The sequence below is a fragment of the Oryzias melastigma genome, linkage group LG1 (assembly GCF_002922805.2).
Source record: "Oryzias melastigma strain HK-1 linkage group LG1, ASM292280v2, whole genome shotgun sequence".
Lineage (NCBI taxonomy): Eukaryota > Metazoa > Chordata > Actinopteri > Beloniformes > Adrianichthyidae > Oryzias > Oryzias melastigma.
In genome coordinates, this window is record NC_050512.1 from 22,155,866 (window position 1) to 22,174,975 (window position 19,110).

At 41.8% G+C, this 19,110-nt stretch overlaps 1 protein-coding gene across 6 annotated transcripts in view; it reads right to left on the minus strand.

Annotated features, from left to right (window-relative positions):
• Positions 1-19,110, minus strand: part of rbfox2 (RNA binding fox-1 homolog 2) — a 49,634-nt gene that overhangs the window by 18,958 nt on the left and 11,566 nt on the right. For 5 of the 6 annotated variants that reach the window (XR_002921169.2, XR_004948330.1, XM_036213236.1 and 2 more), the window contains exon 2: positions 15,971-16,021. Coding sequence is in view for 4 of the 6 variants with exons in the window: in XM_036213236.1 (XP_036069129.1) it covers positions 15,971-16,021 (51 nt within the window). In the remaining 2 variants the exon portion in view is untranslated. Of the gene's footprint in view, positions 1-11,714; positions 12,186-15,970; positions 16,022-19,110 lie in introns of those variants that run through there. The other variant, XM_036213247.1, reaches the window with a different exon arrangement.

Genomic DNA, 19,110 nt, shown 5'->3' on the forward strand with positions numbered 1-19,110 from the left:
CCACTTTTGCAGGGGATGCCCAGACCTGATTATTATAAATTGCACAAAAATGGTACATTTCTGTTGTTGCAGAACACCTTAACATGTTATCTGAAGCTTTGGTCACCAGTCTGTGGGAAGAGGGCCGGCAACCAACGGTAGATGGAATTGGTACCAGCCCACAGAAAAATAGGAAAAAAAAAAATCAGATTTACATTTTTAAAATTGTATTTATTATCTGATTCTGCAGGGAGTTTTATTTTGTAAAACTACTGGGTTCTCTCAACCACATCAGGCTAGGATGACCCCCTCCCTTAGTCAATTTCCATAAATCAAATAAAACTTTGAATTTTCATATTCTGTAAAATACCCACAGATGTTTTTCAACTGTTTATTTAACAAGATTTCATGTGGGATCGCCTTATTTTGAAAAATGCATTTTATGCAAAACCAGAAGCTGAAAAAAAAATTGTAAGCCAACTTTAGCTTTGTACATGTTTTTCTGTGAAAGAATCCTCAGTCATTAAACTGATCCATGGCCTAAAAAAAGGTTTATCTGAAGCATTCTAACCCGGGATACAAGGCCGGATAAAGGCATAAGCAATGGGGGGTGGGGTATGCCCCGCCTGAATGCAGTAACAAAAATCTACAATTAAAAAAAAAAGATGAAAAAAATTCACAAAAAAAACAGAAACAAACTAACAAAAATAAAAATAAATAAATTATGTAGGGATGGATGGACAGATAGCGAAATAGACAAACATAAAACGAAAAAAAAAATCCTCAATAGAGGATAAACCAATGTGCTTGTGCCTGTCCAAAGCCCGGTAAATGAGCATTCAACATAAAACTTCAAAAAGACCAAAGGAGTAAAAAAGACATATGGATAGAAACCGATTTAACACGATACCACCAAACTCTCAGAACACCTGGACTTTTCTCCCCTGACGTTCTATCTCCAGTGGAACCGGCTAAATCCAGGTCCGTCAAGATAAAACTTGTATTTGGACTATGGCGTCAAAGCCCCTGATCGATTTCCTTGCATGTGTAAAACTGCAGGTATGTACACCCTCCCCCATTAAATATTCACTCCGGCGCATCTATTACTGCAGGTCAGATGCCTCCGTGCTCAGTGTAAGTGTCTAATGCCTGCGCTCACAGACGCCTCTGCACACCATCACCTCCGACACACAAACACCCACACGGCTTCACACAAAGAACAACAGTTGGCGTGGAAGCTTGCCCGCAGTGTTCCGCACAGAGTTACCCCCAAAAAGTTGCCAGAACACAGGCGTTTGCAAATAAACGTTGACCAAAGCGCACACACAGACGGACACATTCCTTGCAGCGGGCAGTGAGACGGGGATACCCTAAATGGAAATGGTTGGAGCAGAGGGAGACAGCGGGGCAAAGAGAAAACCTGGAGGGGCGGGGGGGGATGATAAAAGGTGGTGACTGATAGAAAAGGCACGGTCAGCCTCTGATCTGTCACTGCAAAGACAAACCATCCATCACTGTCCCTGAAATCTATTTAAAACTCTGAGGACTGCACAAGCTGGACAATCAATTAAAGGCTGTACCTGTGAGAATCATTTACTTTGAGTTATTGATCGTTCAAATATAATTACTGGGCGGCTCAAGCCGTGTTAGGCTGAGGACTTTTGACATCTAAACGCAGACGTTTACCCCGACCCGCTTGTTGTAACAATCTTTGTTTTTTTCTGGTAGCAACATGGAGACAAACTCAGACCTAACGAAGCAAATAACAGTCTGATAGTAGAAAAAATATGTTTGATTTAAACATTAAAAAAGTTTTAGTTCATTTTAGGTTATTTTGTCATCTGTGAGTACCTGCATACTGTGCTGCAGGTAAGACTCCCCAATCCTCCCGAGTGCATATATGCTTTGGTGGGAGGCGGGGGCGCCTGTGGAGACGAGGATAGGGCCTCCAGATTGTCAACCATCTGTGTAAGGGTACAAAAACTCAAGGTGCACGACCTGTAACAGTACAACAACCACGTCACTGTTTCGTCTTGACGAGCAAACGCCTTCTAAAAGCAACCGACATTGAAAGCTTTGAGCGGTTTAAACGTTGGTTTCTGACAAATGCACTAATGTGCTTGCAGTGGGAAAGTGATGATATCACATCAGCAGGATTCATTCATTCATTGAAGGCAGCTCTGCTTGCAGTAGGTGTTGTGAGCTATTCTGGAGAGGACTGAAGTGAGAGAACAACAGACACAATCATTGTTAACTCTTAGCTAGGAGCTGAATCTCAATGAGTTCTTTTACTGCTATAGAGTTTATGTTAATACAGACCTAACATATGACCTAAAACGCGTAGTAGTCCTCAACATGGTGTAATTTGGCTCAAAAACAGAGTTTATAGTAAGGCTAAAACGGTTCATTTGAACAATGATTTGATTCATGCAATAATTTCTGGTTGCTGATACGATTCATAGAATGGTTTAGGTCGCCAAATTTACATGCATCAAATCTTGGTTTCATTCTAAACTACTAAACTTAATTTTCTATCAAGGTTTCAACTGATGGTGTTTACAAAAGAGTTTTTAAAATAAAAGTGCATAAAGTGAGTAGTGAGGGATTTTATAGCCTTAAATCGTCCACCAAGATAACTACTTTGCAGATTGTATGTATTGCAGGACATTTTTAGAACCCAACTCCCACAATCAACAAGAGAACCTTGTACCAGGATGACGTTGGTCACACCGAACAAACGTAGGTAAACTAGAATCTACGTTGGCACCTTGAACTTAGAAGTTTATCCAAATCATCCAGGTTTGGAGGCTTTTACTCAGGCTGTCAGAGAGGATAAATGCAAAACTGATCTGTCAGCTTTTTTGATCTGAAATGTTGGTCTTCTATAGAAAAAAGGATTTTCAATAGGCTGGTATGATCAGTGATAAATAACGGCATCATCTGTTGACCCTTTTACCCTTATTGTCTAATAGCCATCAGCTTGGCAGGTGTGTAGCATTCGTCATGAATAATGGGCAACAATGCCCATATGAGTTGTACAGTAGAACATTGTCCCTCTGAGAAGGTTAGGTGTGCATGAAAGCGCATGTACCATCTGGCTTCCAGCTTTTGACCTTTATCAGCGTTACACCTGTCACTGCGGTCCAGCCTCCCGACTCCGAAACAAACCAGGGGATGGCCGGCACTGACATCTACCGTGACAGCACGGTGACACATGAGTAACGTAGGCAGACGAGAGGGAAAGTCTGGCAATCATTAGAGAAGACGAAAATGCATCTAATATACATTTGACACCTGTTATTTTACCGTGTCTCATATGAACAGCTTTAACCTTAGAGAAAACTAATTATTTCCCTCTTTTGATCTATTTTAATTATGATTATCCAGTTTTAAGACATTTTAAAAGGTGTTTTCTAGGACATAGTTTCTGAATAGTGACAGCAATGCATTATAAATTTGAGTTGTGGGCAGGACTGTTAACATGGAGAACCCCCCCGTCCCTTCACCATTACTGAGAGTTCTCTGTTTACACACTCTCCTGCTAACTTACAACCCCCTACTAACATTACGAGTCCGACAAAAATCAAGTTATCCAGCCATACAGTTTGAGGCCGTATTGGACGAGGAGCGCATGGATCTATTTGTCTGCTGGTGGATTAATCCGAGCAAGAACCTTGTGGCCCGCCCGTGTATTATCTATGCACCAAATATGATTGTTTTCATTTTTTTGTCTGCTGCTGATTAACAATGATTTGAATAGAGAAATACTAATTGTCCTCAACTATCAGAAAAATGTCACAAGAAAATGAATAAATAAACACCAAAAATACAATTTTCATTGGAGTGGGCCCTTAGAGAACCATGGTGGTGTCAGGCTGATGATATGGGTCTATTTTTTTTTTCCTTTACAGTATCACAGAGCTTAGTTTTACACCACCTTTACAGTCTATTTCATTTAACACTAACCTGAACTTAGGTTTGGATCTGAAAATGTGAGTGTTGTTCGTCTGCGACTATACCCTGGCACGGTTTAGACTGTGAACACAAGGCGAGCTATCACAGAAAAAAGACAAGTAATGACGAGAGAGTCGAGTATTTTCGCATAAGATAAAAGCGTAATTTTTTAAAAATCCTTATGCTTTCCAAATCTTCACATATTCTACCTCTTCATAGTCGACATTTCGTACAAACCTTCCAACTGTGAGTATACGCGCTAGTATTGGGTAGTGACAGGTCTGTGTGAACGCCAATAAACGTGCATTAAAAAACCAGCACTAGTTTTGATAGCGCCACACATACTCAGTGTGAACCTAGCATTAGAGATTAATAAAGTACTGAATACACTTCGACGCTATATTTCTTGTTATTTCTTTCACTGCATCAACATTCTCCCGTTTCATCAATCGGAGTGCTGCCTGAGCTTCAACTACGTCACCTGGGAGCTATTCCACTTATTTCCAGCTGACGTGCAGGAAAAGCAGACAGTTCGTGAGAAATGATTTGAATCTAACCTTTAATGACTGCAGCGCTGGCGTTCCTCCTGTGATTTCACTTTGTAATAACAACCAGAAATCCCTTTCTTTTTTTTTTGACTCTCTCCATCTTCTTGTCAGCAGAAAGTAAACACACGCTTATCGTTTGGTCTAGTTTGACACCTTTTTGTTGCTCTCTTCAAACCAAAACCCCTGTAGCTGCATGCTCTCTCCGTTTCGCCTGACAGGTGAAGGGAGTCAACACGGCAACGATGCTCTCCCGTCGCCTCCGCCTGACACTCCAGCCACCCGATTACTGACCGCAGAGTCCAAGTTTGAACTTCATTCACCTCCTCACACAGCAGCTGTGTCCGCTCAGCTGTATGAAACCCTTCCAAACTTGCCCCACATTAAGATGTTGCTGATAGCATCCTCCACATTCTTGCCTTCCTTGGTTCGACAGCACAAGCACTTCACACCCTGTCAGGGGATGGCCACTTGAAGGAAGCACTACCCGAGAGGAGCTTCTCATAAGTATAGATGGTCCACAGAAATTCAATAGGTTAGTCTCAACCGAACAAATTTGACATAAAAAAATTCCTATTAAATCTAATTAAGGCACACGTTATAATCCCATGAACAGGAAATACACTTTAAAATCACAAAAATCTTTTTTTTATATATATTTGCGGTATTTGGAGCAATAAAACAAACTTATGCCGCAAATCTGTAGTAAAGTAAAGTCAATTTTTATTTAGCTTAAACCACCATGCACTCTTTTAAGTTTTTTTTACAAAAATTGTCAAAAATTACAGATCCCCTAAAAGGATATCAAAGTAAAAAAAATGAAGTAAAAAAGTATTTGGTTTATAAAAAAATGTGGTTGCTATCTGGTGAGCACCAGCTGCTATCTTTAAAAAAAAAAAATTTTGGTTAGTATGCCTCATACTATCTTGTGCGCACCAAGGGGACCAGTTACTATCCAGTGTGCACCAGTTGCTATCCGGTGAGTACCACTTACTATCCGTTTCTTTTCTAAAATCTTTTTCCTGTAACTATCTGGTGCGGACCAGATATTAACTATAAAAAAAAGGTTTTATTTTAGAAAGCAAAAATTGTCTTCAACTTTTTCTACTTCGATGTCCTTATAGGGGCTCTGTAAGAAAATAATAATCAAAGTGTGATCTTTAAAATTTGAGAAAATGATACAAGGTCCAAAGAGAATTCTGGGTGATTTTCTGGTAAAAACATAAAAAAAACAATTGTTTAAAGCACAACATTATCATTATTATTTTAAAATAAATGAAAGAACTTATAAAGAAATGTAAAAATGTATCAGTGACCGTAATAATGTAAATCAGAGACAACTCTCTGATGAAACACTGAATTACATTCACGTCCCCAGAGCTAAAACATGCAAATGAGCGAGTTTAGATCAGGCTTTTAACTGCGCAGAAGAGGAGACAAAAAAAAATAAATCATTGAATCTCAAATTGCACAACAGGTGACCTCACCTTGCATTAGCACACCTTGGATTAAATGCATGTGGGAAAAATGATAGTGGGTGGAGAAAGTCATACTGGATAACAATTAGAGAAAAGAAACTGGAGCTGCTTATGTAAAGCCAGACAGAGAAAGTAAATTATCCAGTTAGAGGAAGGGAGGAAACAGAAAGTAGCAGTAGGTTTTCTGTGTGCAAACTGTTGAGATTATATTTTATATTAGTTTAAACGTTTACAATCATCATCATGTCCAAGAAAATGAAGGAAGGAGATGGATAACCTACGAAAGGATGGGCTACTCAGGTCCATTTGGCTCAAACCAGCTTCTGAACCAAACAAATGCTGATCAGCTGGAAAACGGCGGTATCTTGCAAATGAACCCTGCTGTGGTTAACAACGGACAAATAAAGCCTCTTTTTTTAAGTTAAACTTAGCAGCGTATCCACAGCTGCTAAATCATAATCGTAAAAAGAATCTTCAGTGTTGAATGTCTCTGTAGGGATGTTGGCACGTAAGTGAGTGTGGCTGTATTCTCAGACCATGTAATTTTTGCAGCCATTTTAAAATAATAAAAATAATAATATAAAGTTTGACATTTTGTGTCCCGAATTTGAAGAACAAAAGGTTGCCCCTTCATGCTGTTATGTTAATATTACTTTGTTATGAGCTCGTTAAGGACCCACTCTACTAAAAATTGTGTTTTTGAGTGTTAGCATGTGGGATTTTTCTGAAGGTAGATGACATATGTAATGAAAATTAAGCTTAAAAATTACATTTGTGAGTATTTGAGAATCAGAGTTAAAAAAAAATGCAGTTAGAAAAGTTTGTATTAGTGATGTAGAAAATCCGCTGGGCGGGCCACAAGCTCCCTGCTCCGCTTAAACAGATGGATTTCAGCAATGGGACGGGAATTGGGGCCGGGGTTGCTCTGGATCAACGATCCCGCCCACAACTCTGAGAGAGGAAATTGTAATGAATTACTACCGCTCTGCAGAAACTATGTCCTAGAAAACTACACAGATTTTTTTGATTTTGGCTAAAAACGGCATAATAAATAACTTAAAGAAGACCGGTAAGGCATCAGATCATACGATGATTGGAGTGGGTATTCAAAGGGACTATATCATGCTAATTTTAAGCTTTTCAGAGTCAACTATATATATATTTATATATGATCATAAATTACCTTTTACACACTTTTGCTCTTTTCTTAATGAAAAGTAAGACGCTTCGATCTCTGAGGCACCGCATTTCACTGCCAGTCTCATGGTTTCATCCTAGAGCTGGCCTCAGCAGCGTGTCTGCGTTTCGCATTTCAACTTTTGCAAAGATAGATCTGCATATCAAATGAAACTGCTCTCGCCAATAACTGCTAGCTCTGTGGGAAAAAGTGGGCGTGTGTGTTAGCCTGGGGGCGGTGCTCAGTACAGACACTTCCTGGACGGGGCTGTTCCCCACGTATCTACATCATAGTGTGAGGTTTTCACAGATTGGGAGGGGCTGGTGCTCAGAGAGCAGAGTTTTAGAGTAAATGCTCGGAGATGGGTGAATTTGAGGGTCTTGAGGGACACTCAAAAGCTCAAAAAAGTGGATTTTGCATGATGTAGGACCTTGAACACAAGAGCTTTAGCTCCGGTGTTTGCATTCTTTTGACTTCTTTAACTCCTTCACCTTTTATGTAAATTAGCAGATTTTAAAGCAGATTTAAAAATATTTGTGCAACATTTGACAGTAGTAAAGTCTCCATCTAATGGACATAAATCAGCTGATTCACGTTGATCTGTCGACGAGTTGCATGTCTTATTCAGGTGTTAAAGGGTTAAACAGTTGCTGTTATGCTTTTTTTGTATTATTCTAATAAGTTTTCTTCTTTTGCACTTTTATTTGTTTAAATTTGTTTGTCTTACTTTACATAACTTGGTGCCATTTAAGGTTGTTGGAAATGTGCAAAGTTAAATTGACATTAATTGACATTTTTTGGATAGGTATACAGATGGACACAACGATTAGCCCAAATGGACATTTTCACACAGTTAATGAGGTGGGCGGAGCTAACTCCATCAGGGTGTGGTTATAGGTGATCCTCCAGTATATTAAAAGTCTGTTGGTTTCCTTTGAATGTGCCTCTATTGTGCGATTAGCCTTTTAGCTGGACAAACAAGCGTCTAAAACAGCTGACTTACTGCTGCTGCGGCGGCTCACACTAATGCTTTGACTGAATAAAAACACAGAACAGACAATTGAGGTTGTTGGCAAAACTAACCTCATCATTTGTTGTAAAATGTGGTGTCGTTTTCGAGTCCCAATAGTGATGAGTCATGACACATCTCACTTGACTATCAGTGAGTCACTCTTGGACTTGACAAATTATGATGCAACTGCAGGGACTTTTACACACTTGAGGTTAAACTGTATTATTTTTTAAAGGAATCACTATAAAAATGTGATATTAAAAGATGAATTAATGAATATAAAAACTGTTTTGTTTTTTTCCGGTCATTGTTGTGTGCTTACTGTTGAAGCTCAACGCTACAGCCAGCAGGAGAATGGACTATCCCGGCTGTTACTGCTCCTTCTGCCAGACAAAAATAGAAGCGGGAACTCAAGCCAAAAACAACCTTGTATTTGTGTTCCACCATCAGCCTTTTTGGAGGAGGAGGAGGAGGAGATCCACTCCGGCTGAATCCTCTCTTAGCCTCAAACGCTCCATCAACAAGAGGATATCTTCAAAAACACTGTGTGCCTTTGAGCAGCTTTTTTATTTTCTTTTTTTTTCGGAGGGGGGGAATTTGCTCCATTAACCAGTCAAGCTACGGGCGTTCTGCCGACTGCAAGAGGCCTTTATTAGTTGCATCAAGATAAAAGCATCTTTTGCAATAAATGCACACGCAGGATGGGAGGAGGAGCGTGCATGGCAGGAGGATGGAAGGCAGTTGAAAAAGCCCGGTTTTGAGGAGGTCCTGCTCGCTCGTGAGCTCCCGCGGAGTTACGACATTACGGATTGTGTAAGTGTATGGTAGGAGAAGCCAGTGACTCAGAGCGGTAGCTGTAGCTGGCTTCCTTTCGGGTCAGTTAGCAGCACCAAGTGCGTCTGAGGAGGCACGTTATAAAGAGTGCTTGTGTGCAGCAACGCGACAAGACGGGAGGGGAGGGAATAAGGAGAATAGGAAAAGAACCGCGGATAACGGGCTAACTAGGCCATCACTGGGTCATTTCACATGAATAATGACATTTGGGGGATTTTTTACGTCCTTTGGCCGCCAGCGTTCATCTACAGGCCAATTCAGGAAACTTGACCACGGAAAGTGTGATTCATGGCGCTCACTTATTGGCTCAATAATGGGTTTAACAGGGAAACTTTCACATATTGACGTTGGCGTGGGAGTCGTCGGTGCCCACGCAAACAGCTGGAGACTCGCTCACGACGTGTCTGTGGCATACCGATGAGCCAGGAGACACCCTCTTGTTAAATTATTCCACCCCACGTCAACTCATTCTCCTCTTCCTCCATCAACCACCCCCACCCCATAACTCTCCCTCATCTCATCTTTCTGCTTTTTTTTCTCCTCTTTCCTCCCACTCTCTCTGCTTCACTTCTTTACGCTTCATAAAATCCAGACGGGACCCTTGCATAAGTCCCGCCTCCGTGCGTGTCAATCAAACCCATGTGCCTCTTAGCAACAGCCGTCTCCAGGCTCCTCCTACAGCGCTCTGCTTCCATCTCCTTATAGGGGATTGGCAAAAGGATCCCCTGCAGCCCACTCCCCCATCCTTTGCCATGTAGGGTCTCCCCGTCTTCCTCGTAGAGATAACTCCTCTTTTTTTTTTCTGTCATCTCCATCCCCGCAGTGCAGATGGACCCATCACCGCTGAGGAAACATTTTGTGAAAGACAAACAGCACAAAACAATACCGGATGAAACATGTGCGCAGGTGAGCACACAAACTCCCCCCGACAGACACGCCTCCCGCTTCGGTGAAACCGGTCCATCCGGTTCAGGTGGAGAGGCTCCGCGTTAAAACAACGCGTGTCCTGTTGTCCAGAGGAGCGCTTCACAAATGTGCACGAGCCGGCTGGAGGAGCGTGTCAACTGCACGTCGCCAAAGGCACGTGAGGGCACCCCCCTCCCTTCAGCAGATTAACTCAACTTTTTTGCCCCCCCCCCCTTTGGGTTAAAATTGTTTTCGCAGCTCACCCACAAACAAACATTCTCCTCGTGCCTGAAACCATCCAACAATCGACACAAAATGAGTGACTCATGCAAGTTGCCACGGCAACGCGGCTCATTGGGATCATTTAACAACCATCATTGTACATCCAGCAGAGAATCAATAAGATTTAAGAGGTGGAGGCAGGCGGGGTGGGGGTGCAAACGTTGGAGCAGAGGAGGCAGGTTTGAATCCTCGTGACCCCGGCCCATGGAAGTATGCGGCTCTGCGGCAGGTAGGCCTCTCTCCTCCGCCTCGGGGCACACGCTTAGGTGGGGCTTGAGAAAATATTCCGGCAGCAATATCTTACACCCTCAGCACAGGCAGCTCTATCTGCTCCGTGGTTAATAAATTACCCCATCACGCCACTCGTTTGCACACCTTATTGCAAAGTCAGCTCCTACAGCCAGAAATAGTGTCCCCGAGCAAACTCCCCGTCCAGGATTGATCCGCTCCACGGCAGCAGCCCGAGGATGTCCCGTCCACCTTAAAAAAATGTATTTCCCACTCTCACACTCCCATCGCTTCTCCCAACCCACCCCCACCCTCTTCCATCCAGGGGCTCTTAAAGGAAAACATTGAGATAACAGCTGCCAGGGCCCCAGGGAGAGCAGGAGAAGGGAGAAAAGAGGTCAAACAGTAAAGAGAGCAGGAATCCAAGGTACTGCTCAAAAGGAGTCACACGCATGCCTGCAACAACAAAAAAAAAAACAGGAGCGCAAACCCATCCTGACTCACAGCCACTGAAATGTAATATGAACACTTCATGCAGCAACTTTGCAGCCCGCTGCGTGCTGGAGCTTTCTGTTTATTGAAATGTGTGACAGAAATTACAGTGAGGAGGTGTTAGCTGAAGAGAAGGGATGCAGACGGGAGCAAGAGGAGGACGAACAAGCAGTAAAAAGAAAGGGAAAACAAAAGGACGGGGGCAACTGCTCTGTGGACACCTGTCCCTTTCGCTCACGGGCTTGAGCGATGTACAGAGACAGCTGCAGGGACAGTAAAGAGGAGGCTTTTTCTTTTCTTTTCCTTCTTTTTTTCTCCTCTTACTTGCCTCCCCCTCTTAAACCGCTTCCCAGTTTTTGCCAAGAAAACGTCCACTTGGACGCGCTAAAACTGCTCGATCCGGTAGCACAAAGTAGCAGAGTGTGCTGCGTGCTCACATGGATTCTTCTGAGCATACATAATACATGACAGCGCACGGTTTCTGGCAGTGGCAGCTCTCGCTGTTCAGATTGCGTGCCCACTTCTAGCTCTGGGCAGGAGAACAGATGCCACAACAACAGCACACAATAATACATCGCCGCTCGTGCGTCTCACCACAGCGCAGAAGGAGGAGGAGGAGGATGACCGCGGCGAAGCATCCGCCGGTCCTTCCCTACTTTCAGTCTCTGTATCCCTCAAAAGCAGGAGTCCTGAGTGGACAGCCGGAGCGGACGGGTCGAGTGGAGTCCTGGTCTGTTAGTGGGTAATTAGCATCTAACGCTCAGTGACAGTGCCTCTCATGGCATCTCGCGAGCTGCCCGACAAAAAAAAAAGAGACAAACACTCACCGACAGCACGTTAGGATAGTACAGTCCCATCATCGTATTCTGTGCAACAACTCCCAACTGTCGTCGCTGGCGCTCCTTCCCTCTTCTCGCGCTGCCTCGCCTCCTCTGCGAGCCTGTGTCACCTCACCAGCTCAGTCTCTCTTGTCTGTCTCACAGATTCAAAATCTCCCTCTCTCTGCCCCCGCTCGCTCTGTCTGCCCTGCCAATCCCCTCCCCACCAACCTCCTCCTCCTCCTCCACCTCCTTCCTCCTCCTCCTCCTCTGCTGGCCTCTGTCCCTGTCACTCTCCCTCCGTCGTGTTCTCCCTCTATCTCTCTCTCCCACTCAGTCTTTTCTTCTCCTCTCCCACTCGCTCCTTGCTTTCTTTCCCTTCTACCCCCAGCCGTCTGTTTTTGCTGCTGTGCCCTTGCCTGATCATCTCTTCTGCCTCCTCTCCAGTCCTCCTTCCTCTCCTCCTCGCTCTCCTCCTCGCTCACCGTGATAGCCTGACGCCTCCTCCTCTCTCCCCCTCCCCTCCCACTCCGCTGCCTCTGTCACACCTGCAAACTTTCCCCTCCCCTCCGCTCCTCTCTCTCATGTCGCAGTCCTCCCCTCCTCCTTTTTTCCCTCTCTCTTCTTCTGTTCTCCTTCTCCATGTAGGTGAGTTAACTGGGGCTGCTGGCACCACTGGGAGACCGGAGATCTTCCTCTCGTTGTCTTCCTTTTCTCTTGCAGACAAACGTTGCTGCTAATTGCGTGTCAGGTTTACGTCTGGAGTAATACGCACCTCTGCGTTAATCGAAAACATAAGTCGCTTTTTTTGCATAGTTTGACTAGGGGTGTGACTTATACTCTGAAGCAACTTGTCATTTGTAATATGTGATTTTTAGAAAACAATAATATTGGCTCATATCTTTGTCAATTTCCCACCAACAACCATTAGAGGGCACTGCAGAGGTATATATCAGTATTTGCAACTGAAATCAGCGTAGAAGAAGAACCAAAACAGAAAAATGGAGGAGAGTTTGATCGTTTGCCTCTTGAACTTTATATTTTACTTATTTTTATATAGACTTTATTATTCTTGTTTTTATTTTCCTTCCTCTGACTAATGTGGGACAGCGAGTCATCAAACTGGGTTACAGAAGTACCGCTGAAAGCACCATCATTCAAACAAAGCTCCAGCAGAAAAAGGTGAAGATTACGGTAAAATCATTTCAGACGTGGAGACGTGCTTACCGGTGTTTTTGTAGAGCTCTTTGAAATAAATAAACAAGATCTCTCAGCATTATTTGTGTCCTTGCATTGTAAGAAACATATATAGTCAATGCTTCCATGTAGCCATGAGGCTAAAAACTTCACGGTAGGTTCCCCCACATTGCACCAAGTGTCTAGTTTATGAAGACATTTTTGGACAAGCATTGAATTTGACATGTGCCAGAAAAGGCAACAGACGCGCGTCGATAAAGAGCATGTGGGCGGGAATTTGGAGCGCGAATTGTGTTTGGTGTGAACGCAGCATTACGCCGGGTTTTGGCTGATCTGTTCAGATATATTGCACTTTTCTCACAAAAGTGCAACTTATACTCATATATATACACATGTTTCTTTTCTTCTTTATCAGGCATTATTTGGGTCCTGCGACATTTACTCTACTGCAACTCATACTCTGGAAATTATAGTCTATTTTCCGTACAACCGGTAATTGTGTGTCAGGTTTACATCTGGAGTTTATCAAACCCACACATCAACTCACACCTCTGCGTTAACAACCCAACACCTGAAGCTGCACTTGTGAACCATTCTAGAGACATAATAGAATAATTATCAGAGCTTTCATTTCTGTTTTAATTAAATTAGTGAATAAAACACGAAGCCGCAAACTGTTTTCATTTAGAAACAACATTTCTACATCGCAACAAACTTAAACTAGAAGCGCTGTCGATGAAAATTGTTGACAGTTTTAGAGCAGTACAGTTTTGATTTTAAGCTCTGATGCCTGGTATAATCAATAGATAACAAATCTTGCTAAAAAAGAAAAAAAAATCAGAATTCAGATAAAACTCAAGATTCAGATGAAAAACTTTTAGAAATGTGTAAGTACAACAAAAGATTTTGTTGTGTAATTACACTAATTTACTGGATTATTCTGAGTATTATTTGCTTTTTTTGCACAGTTTGATCAGGCGTTTAACTTGCAACTTGTGGTTGCTGATTCGATTCACTTTCAATTTTGGTTCATTTTGAACAATCATATTCTATCCGATTCACTTACAAATGTAAACAAAGAATTAATGTCAAATTCATTCACATTTTAGTTTTATAAAGTTTAGCCCACTAATGTTTTTCCACAACAAAATAGTACAAACAGAACATGATATAAACCATATGGTCATCTGGTTGGATCAATTCAACTTTCTTTAAATCAACAAATTGATGCAGACTAAAGAGAAAAATATAATATAGATTTTTTGTAATAGTACACAAACATGCATATATATATATATATATATATATATATATATATAGTGTACATAGTATACATTTTAATAGTTTATACCACTAGGTGGTACCTTACTTTGTCCCTTAAAGACCAAATTTTCAAATTTGAATCCTAACAAAGTCTGGATTATTTCTAAAACACTGAGGTGTAGATCGTAATGTGAGCAAAGGCAGAACTGTAAACAAAACTAGTTTTGCTATATCCTAAATTTAGGATTTAGGATCCCACTTGACAATGACATTTTTGTTAAGAGGGTTATTGTTGGAGGATTACAGCTACAGTAATCAGGAGCTTCAGAGAGTCAAACCTACAGTACACAAACATAATGTTACTGTAAAAGTCAGTATATTTTTTTGTATTTTATGTGTAACAACTGAACAATGTTGAGATATTGTGAATGAAGTTTGACTTATGTGTTGTGTTGCCCTCTGAGCAAAGGCTGCTTATTGCAGCTAAAAGAATTACAGTTCATAAGTTGAACTTCCCATCAACTTCTCTGACCAATCACCTGCCTCTTGGCCCCTCTAGGCCTTCTGGGTATTGTAGTCAAATCATTTAATACGGCCTATAATCTAATTCTATATCTCAATACTGGACAACTACAGTTATTAAATACACAACATCAGATTGTTCCGTCAACATGTTACTTGAAAATTTAAAAAAAGCTTAAAAAAAAGAAGATAATCAGATTGTATTTGTGTAAATTGTGTCATTGAGAATAAGTTGTATATTTCTATTGCACTGTCATCTCATTTACCAGCTGAGAACCGTGTTTTTCTTAAAACCTGAACAAAAATAATATAGAGTTTACTATATAGCCTAACGATCAAAACTTTTGCCATGATTCCAAACTTTGACAGCATTATACATATGAAAAGAAAACTGCTGCGGAAGTTGAGAAGGTTTTCTTCTGCAAAGGGCTCGTCTCCTGCTCCTCACGCCGAGATCTCGCTATACTCTCCAGGCTCTTCCTTTCGGGAGCCTTTGATCACATCATCCTCGCACTTCTGTTGACAGTTTAGCACATCGGTGTTGTGAAAGGCACTGCATTGTTTTCTTCCTCTCTCCCGCCCCACTTTTTTTTCCCTGGTCATTTCACACCTCAAAGGCCCCGAAGAAATCCTGCGCCGACTTTTCTCCACTCCGCTGCGGGATTATCCACACAAACAGGAACTTCACGAGCAACCCCTTCAGTCCTCGTTTAGACAGAAACGACTCAAAAGCTTTACCATCGCACAATGAAACGAAAGCGCCTAAAAGTCCTCAAGGCTTCACCGGCATCCACTTAGCAGAATTACACAGAGAAATGCTCCTTTACTGCCGCAAACGGAAACCCCTCAGACAGATAGAGAGCAGATAAGCAGCCAAAGGTTGCCGAGCATCGCAGGGAGCGAGGGATGAGAGGATTATGGGCAGAGGATGAGTGGATGAGAGGAGGATGATCTAAGGATTAACCACATAAACTGAGCAGTCTAATAACACAATCAGCCAGCTAATACAAAGACGAGCAAACAGATTGTATATTTACACACACTAACACGATCAGCCCTTTTTTTTCAGCACTTTACTTTTGTGGGCAGGAATTGTGTTTAAATAGAAAAAACACAATATATGATTACAGTTATTGAGAGGAGGATGGATGGTGAAGAAAGGAAAAGTGGTGGAGGCTTTCTCTAGGTAACCATTAGAATAAATATACACCCCCACCTTGTGGTTCAAAGAAATACACCTTTTCAGATAAAAGTTATCACACATGATAGGGTCTTAGCCTTACCTGACTGTGAGTTGGGTAACCGTGGTAACCGAGAGTCAATGGGTCGTTATTCTAAAAGACACAAACAGATTATGTAAACAAAGCCGTACATCTGTAAAAAAAGAAGAAAAAAAACATTTATCCATAAACATTCACTTTATATTTGATATATGCATTCCTGGGACTCCTATCTCATTAGTATGATCCAAACTTTCCCTAAAAACTCATTGGATATAACATGGTCCATGTTTTCTGCCTTGTAGCACATCATAATTCCACTAGGGGCAGTAGAAGGGCTTTTCCTGCTCCTTTCAAAATGGCTGCTTCCATGAAATCTCAAAAACACTTTTGGCGGGAAAAAGTTTGGCTTTCATGGGTGAGAATAACTCATCTGTTATTTGTGTTTTTAAGTTGCCTCTTGTATTTTAAGACCGCAGAATTTGTTGATAGATTATTATTTTAAGTAGAGTAGCACCATGTTAAAAAAAAAACTCAGTATAAAATTTGAGATGGTAAATAAGGTGCTTTTTTTCCTGAACACTCATGTCAATATTTTAGCATCTCAAGTTATGTTCATACCAACCTCAGGAATACGCATTCAAGCTTCAATGAAAAGTCTATGTAAACCCGCGTTTCTTTCAAAACTCTTGCATTCATGTGTCACTACGCATTTTTCTATGATCATTTTCTGACTCTATGTACAAAACGCACGTCCATTGACGTATGGAATGTGTATATTTTAATTCACTGAAGTGCCGTTGACCATTTGAAAATTGATCATGAAGGAGACATTAGTACCCAGCTGGAAATATGACACCAATGCCAAATCCAAATCCCTCTCATACCCCTATAGATTCTCCCTACCCCTCCAATTGTAGGGCCATTTAGAGAGGTAGGGCTTTTTCTGAAATTGTTTTTTTTAAGGGGTAACCCTTATGGTAGAGGGATGCAGAGCCCTCCACGAGGGCGTTATGCGTTACGCTACGCTGTGGAATTCGTATTTGGCCCATGTCTTTCATATATCGGAATAGAGCTGTGAAAGAAAAAACCTGGAGCTAAATTCAATAGATTTGCACCCCTTCGACATTTCGTACCAAGCTTCTTCCAACAATAGGAGGCGGACATGCGTTAATATCAGGTAACAACAGCCGTGGGCTAAATGCTTGTTCAAGATCATGCCTGGAGGGAGCATGGCTTCAAACCAGCCCTGTTGTGAAAAAAGAAAACATGATGTATCATAATCAATATGATCCTATAAATTATATTAAAAAAAATATTTTTGTGGGATTTCGGACTGTTTAAAAAACATTAATTCCAATAAAAAAATGCATTTTCTATCATTTTTTTCTTGATGTAGTGTGGTTTTCATGTCTTCTCACTCAATCAGCTCCCTTTCAGTTATGTTTCTGACTCCTAATCAAATCAGCCGCACCGCTTCCATGCTGCTGCAGCTATCTCCCAAGTCAGCGCCCTCCTCTCGAGTTTTCCACCCAGTGGATCTTTTGTAAGCTTGTAAAGACGTGATAATGGGGGCAAGGGAGCTCGTGTGAGTGTTAGATGAAAGACAGATTTTAGTTTTTTTCTTTTTTAGGTGTTGCTATGGCTTTTAAATCACAAATAGGTCAGGAGTGTCAGTGGATGTGAGCTCTCAGTGTTGTGGAAAAGGCAAAACAACATCCAGCCTCTGCTAGGGAACTTTAGGAGAAATAAATTCCCAAAAAATGAGTCAGGAATCAGACCCAAAAATACTTTGCAGCCAACTTTATTCATGCCCGTAACGTTGTGTTCCGGGTTTTATGCTAATGTGTTCTATTAAAAGGCCGCTTTCACCGCCAATAAGACACACTTTGATAAGGGGGGAAAAAAACAGATTTGCACGGCTCCGACTTCATATCTCAAGATTAGAAAACAACTCTGCTCCTCCCGCTTCTCCCTGCCCTTCCCTTGTGATCTTCCTTTCATCTGGAACCAATGTCCCTCGTCTGCTCCATCCCTGGGGGGAACCACTTTGCTCTGTGTGCTTCGCAGCTTGAGTTCGCCTGATTAATACTGTAGCCATCTTTCTCTCTGGACCCCATGAGGCCGTTATACCAAAACTGAGCACAACACATCCAAATGGTAGAGACGCGGCGAGGAGGAGGGAGCAGGAAGTGCCTTCGTGATTGAAAAATACAGACTGTGTGAGTCTATCTCAGAGCCAAAAATGTACTTAGTGAACTTGCTTTGGGAGGTAGAAGCTTTAAATAATGAATTACCTCTTAGAGGCTTGAATAACATGAATAAAGTATAAAGCTGCCTTTGTAACGAGGACAAACTCTTAAACAAAATACACTGCAGGTATGGAGGAGCATAAAAAAGCTAAAAAAAAAAAGGAGACAGGACGGAATGACATTTATGGAGCACCGTGCTGCGTCACAGCAAAGGGGGTGTCACTAAAATAAACATCTGGATTTAATTTTGTGTGAGACTGAATAAGGACCTGGCGATACAAAAGCTGACAGCTCTCAAAAATGGAAAGGCGAAGAAGAGAGCAGAGACACAGTGACTCATACATGAGCAGAGTCATGTGCTTTATTTCCTTAAGGAGCTTAAAAGGATGAAAGGGAGGCGGCGTGGAGGTGTTTTACTCACCACATTACACTCAGCTGAACTTTAGAAGAGAGACCAGTGAGATTCTGTAGGTCACATAGTTAATCATTTGGCTTTAATTTATGACTGGGAGGAAACAGAGTCCAACTGATACCCGTCTGGGGTTGGGGTTGACACTGGTTTTAGGTTTAATGGGTGCTTTCACACTGGGGTGTTTGGTCACAGATGGTCTGCTCTATTGTGGTCATCTCTGGTGGACACTAGACAATATAATTCTGGTCTAAGAGGAGAATCATTTGGTTTGATCCAACAGTTGTTTAGTTGCAAAATTTGAGATCTGTGCTAAAGGACCAATCTGGACTCAAGAACAGTACAGTTGTGCTGTAATGTAACAGAGTACATTATGTCGTCAATGTTTTAACAACACACTGAAACCTCTCGGTCTGCCGTGTTACTTTTTTTTCTGTCACAGTTCATGTGGTGAGGTGTAAGTGGACTCTGGTGCAGTTCAAAAACAGTGTGAACATAGACAGTCCAAAAGATATAGTAATATATTTTCTGCACAATAAGGC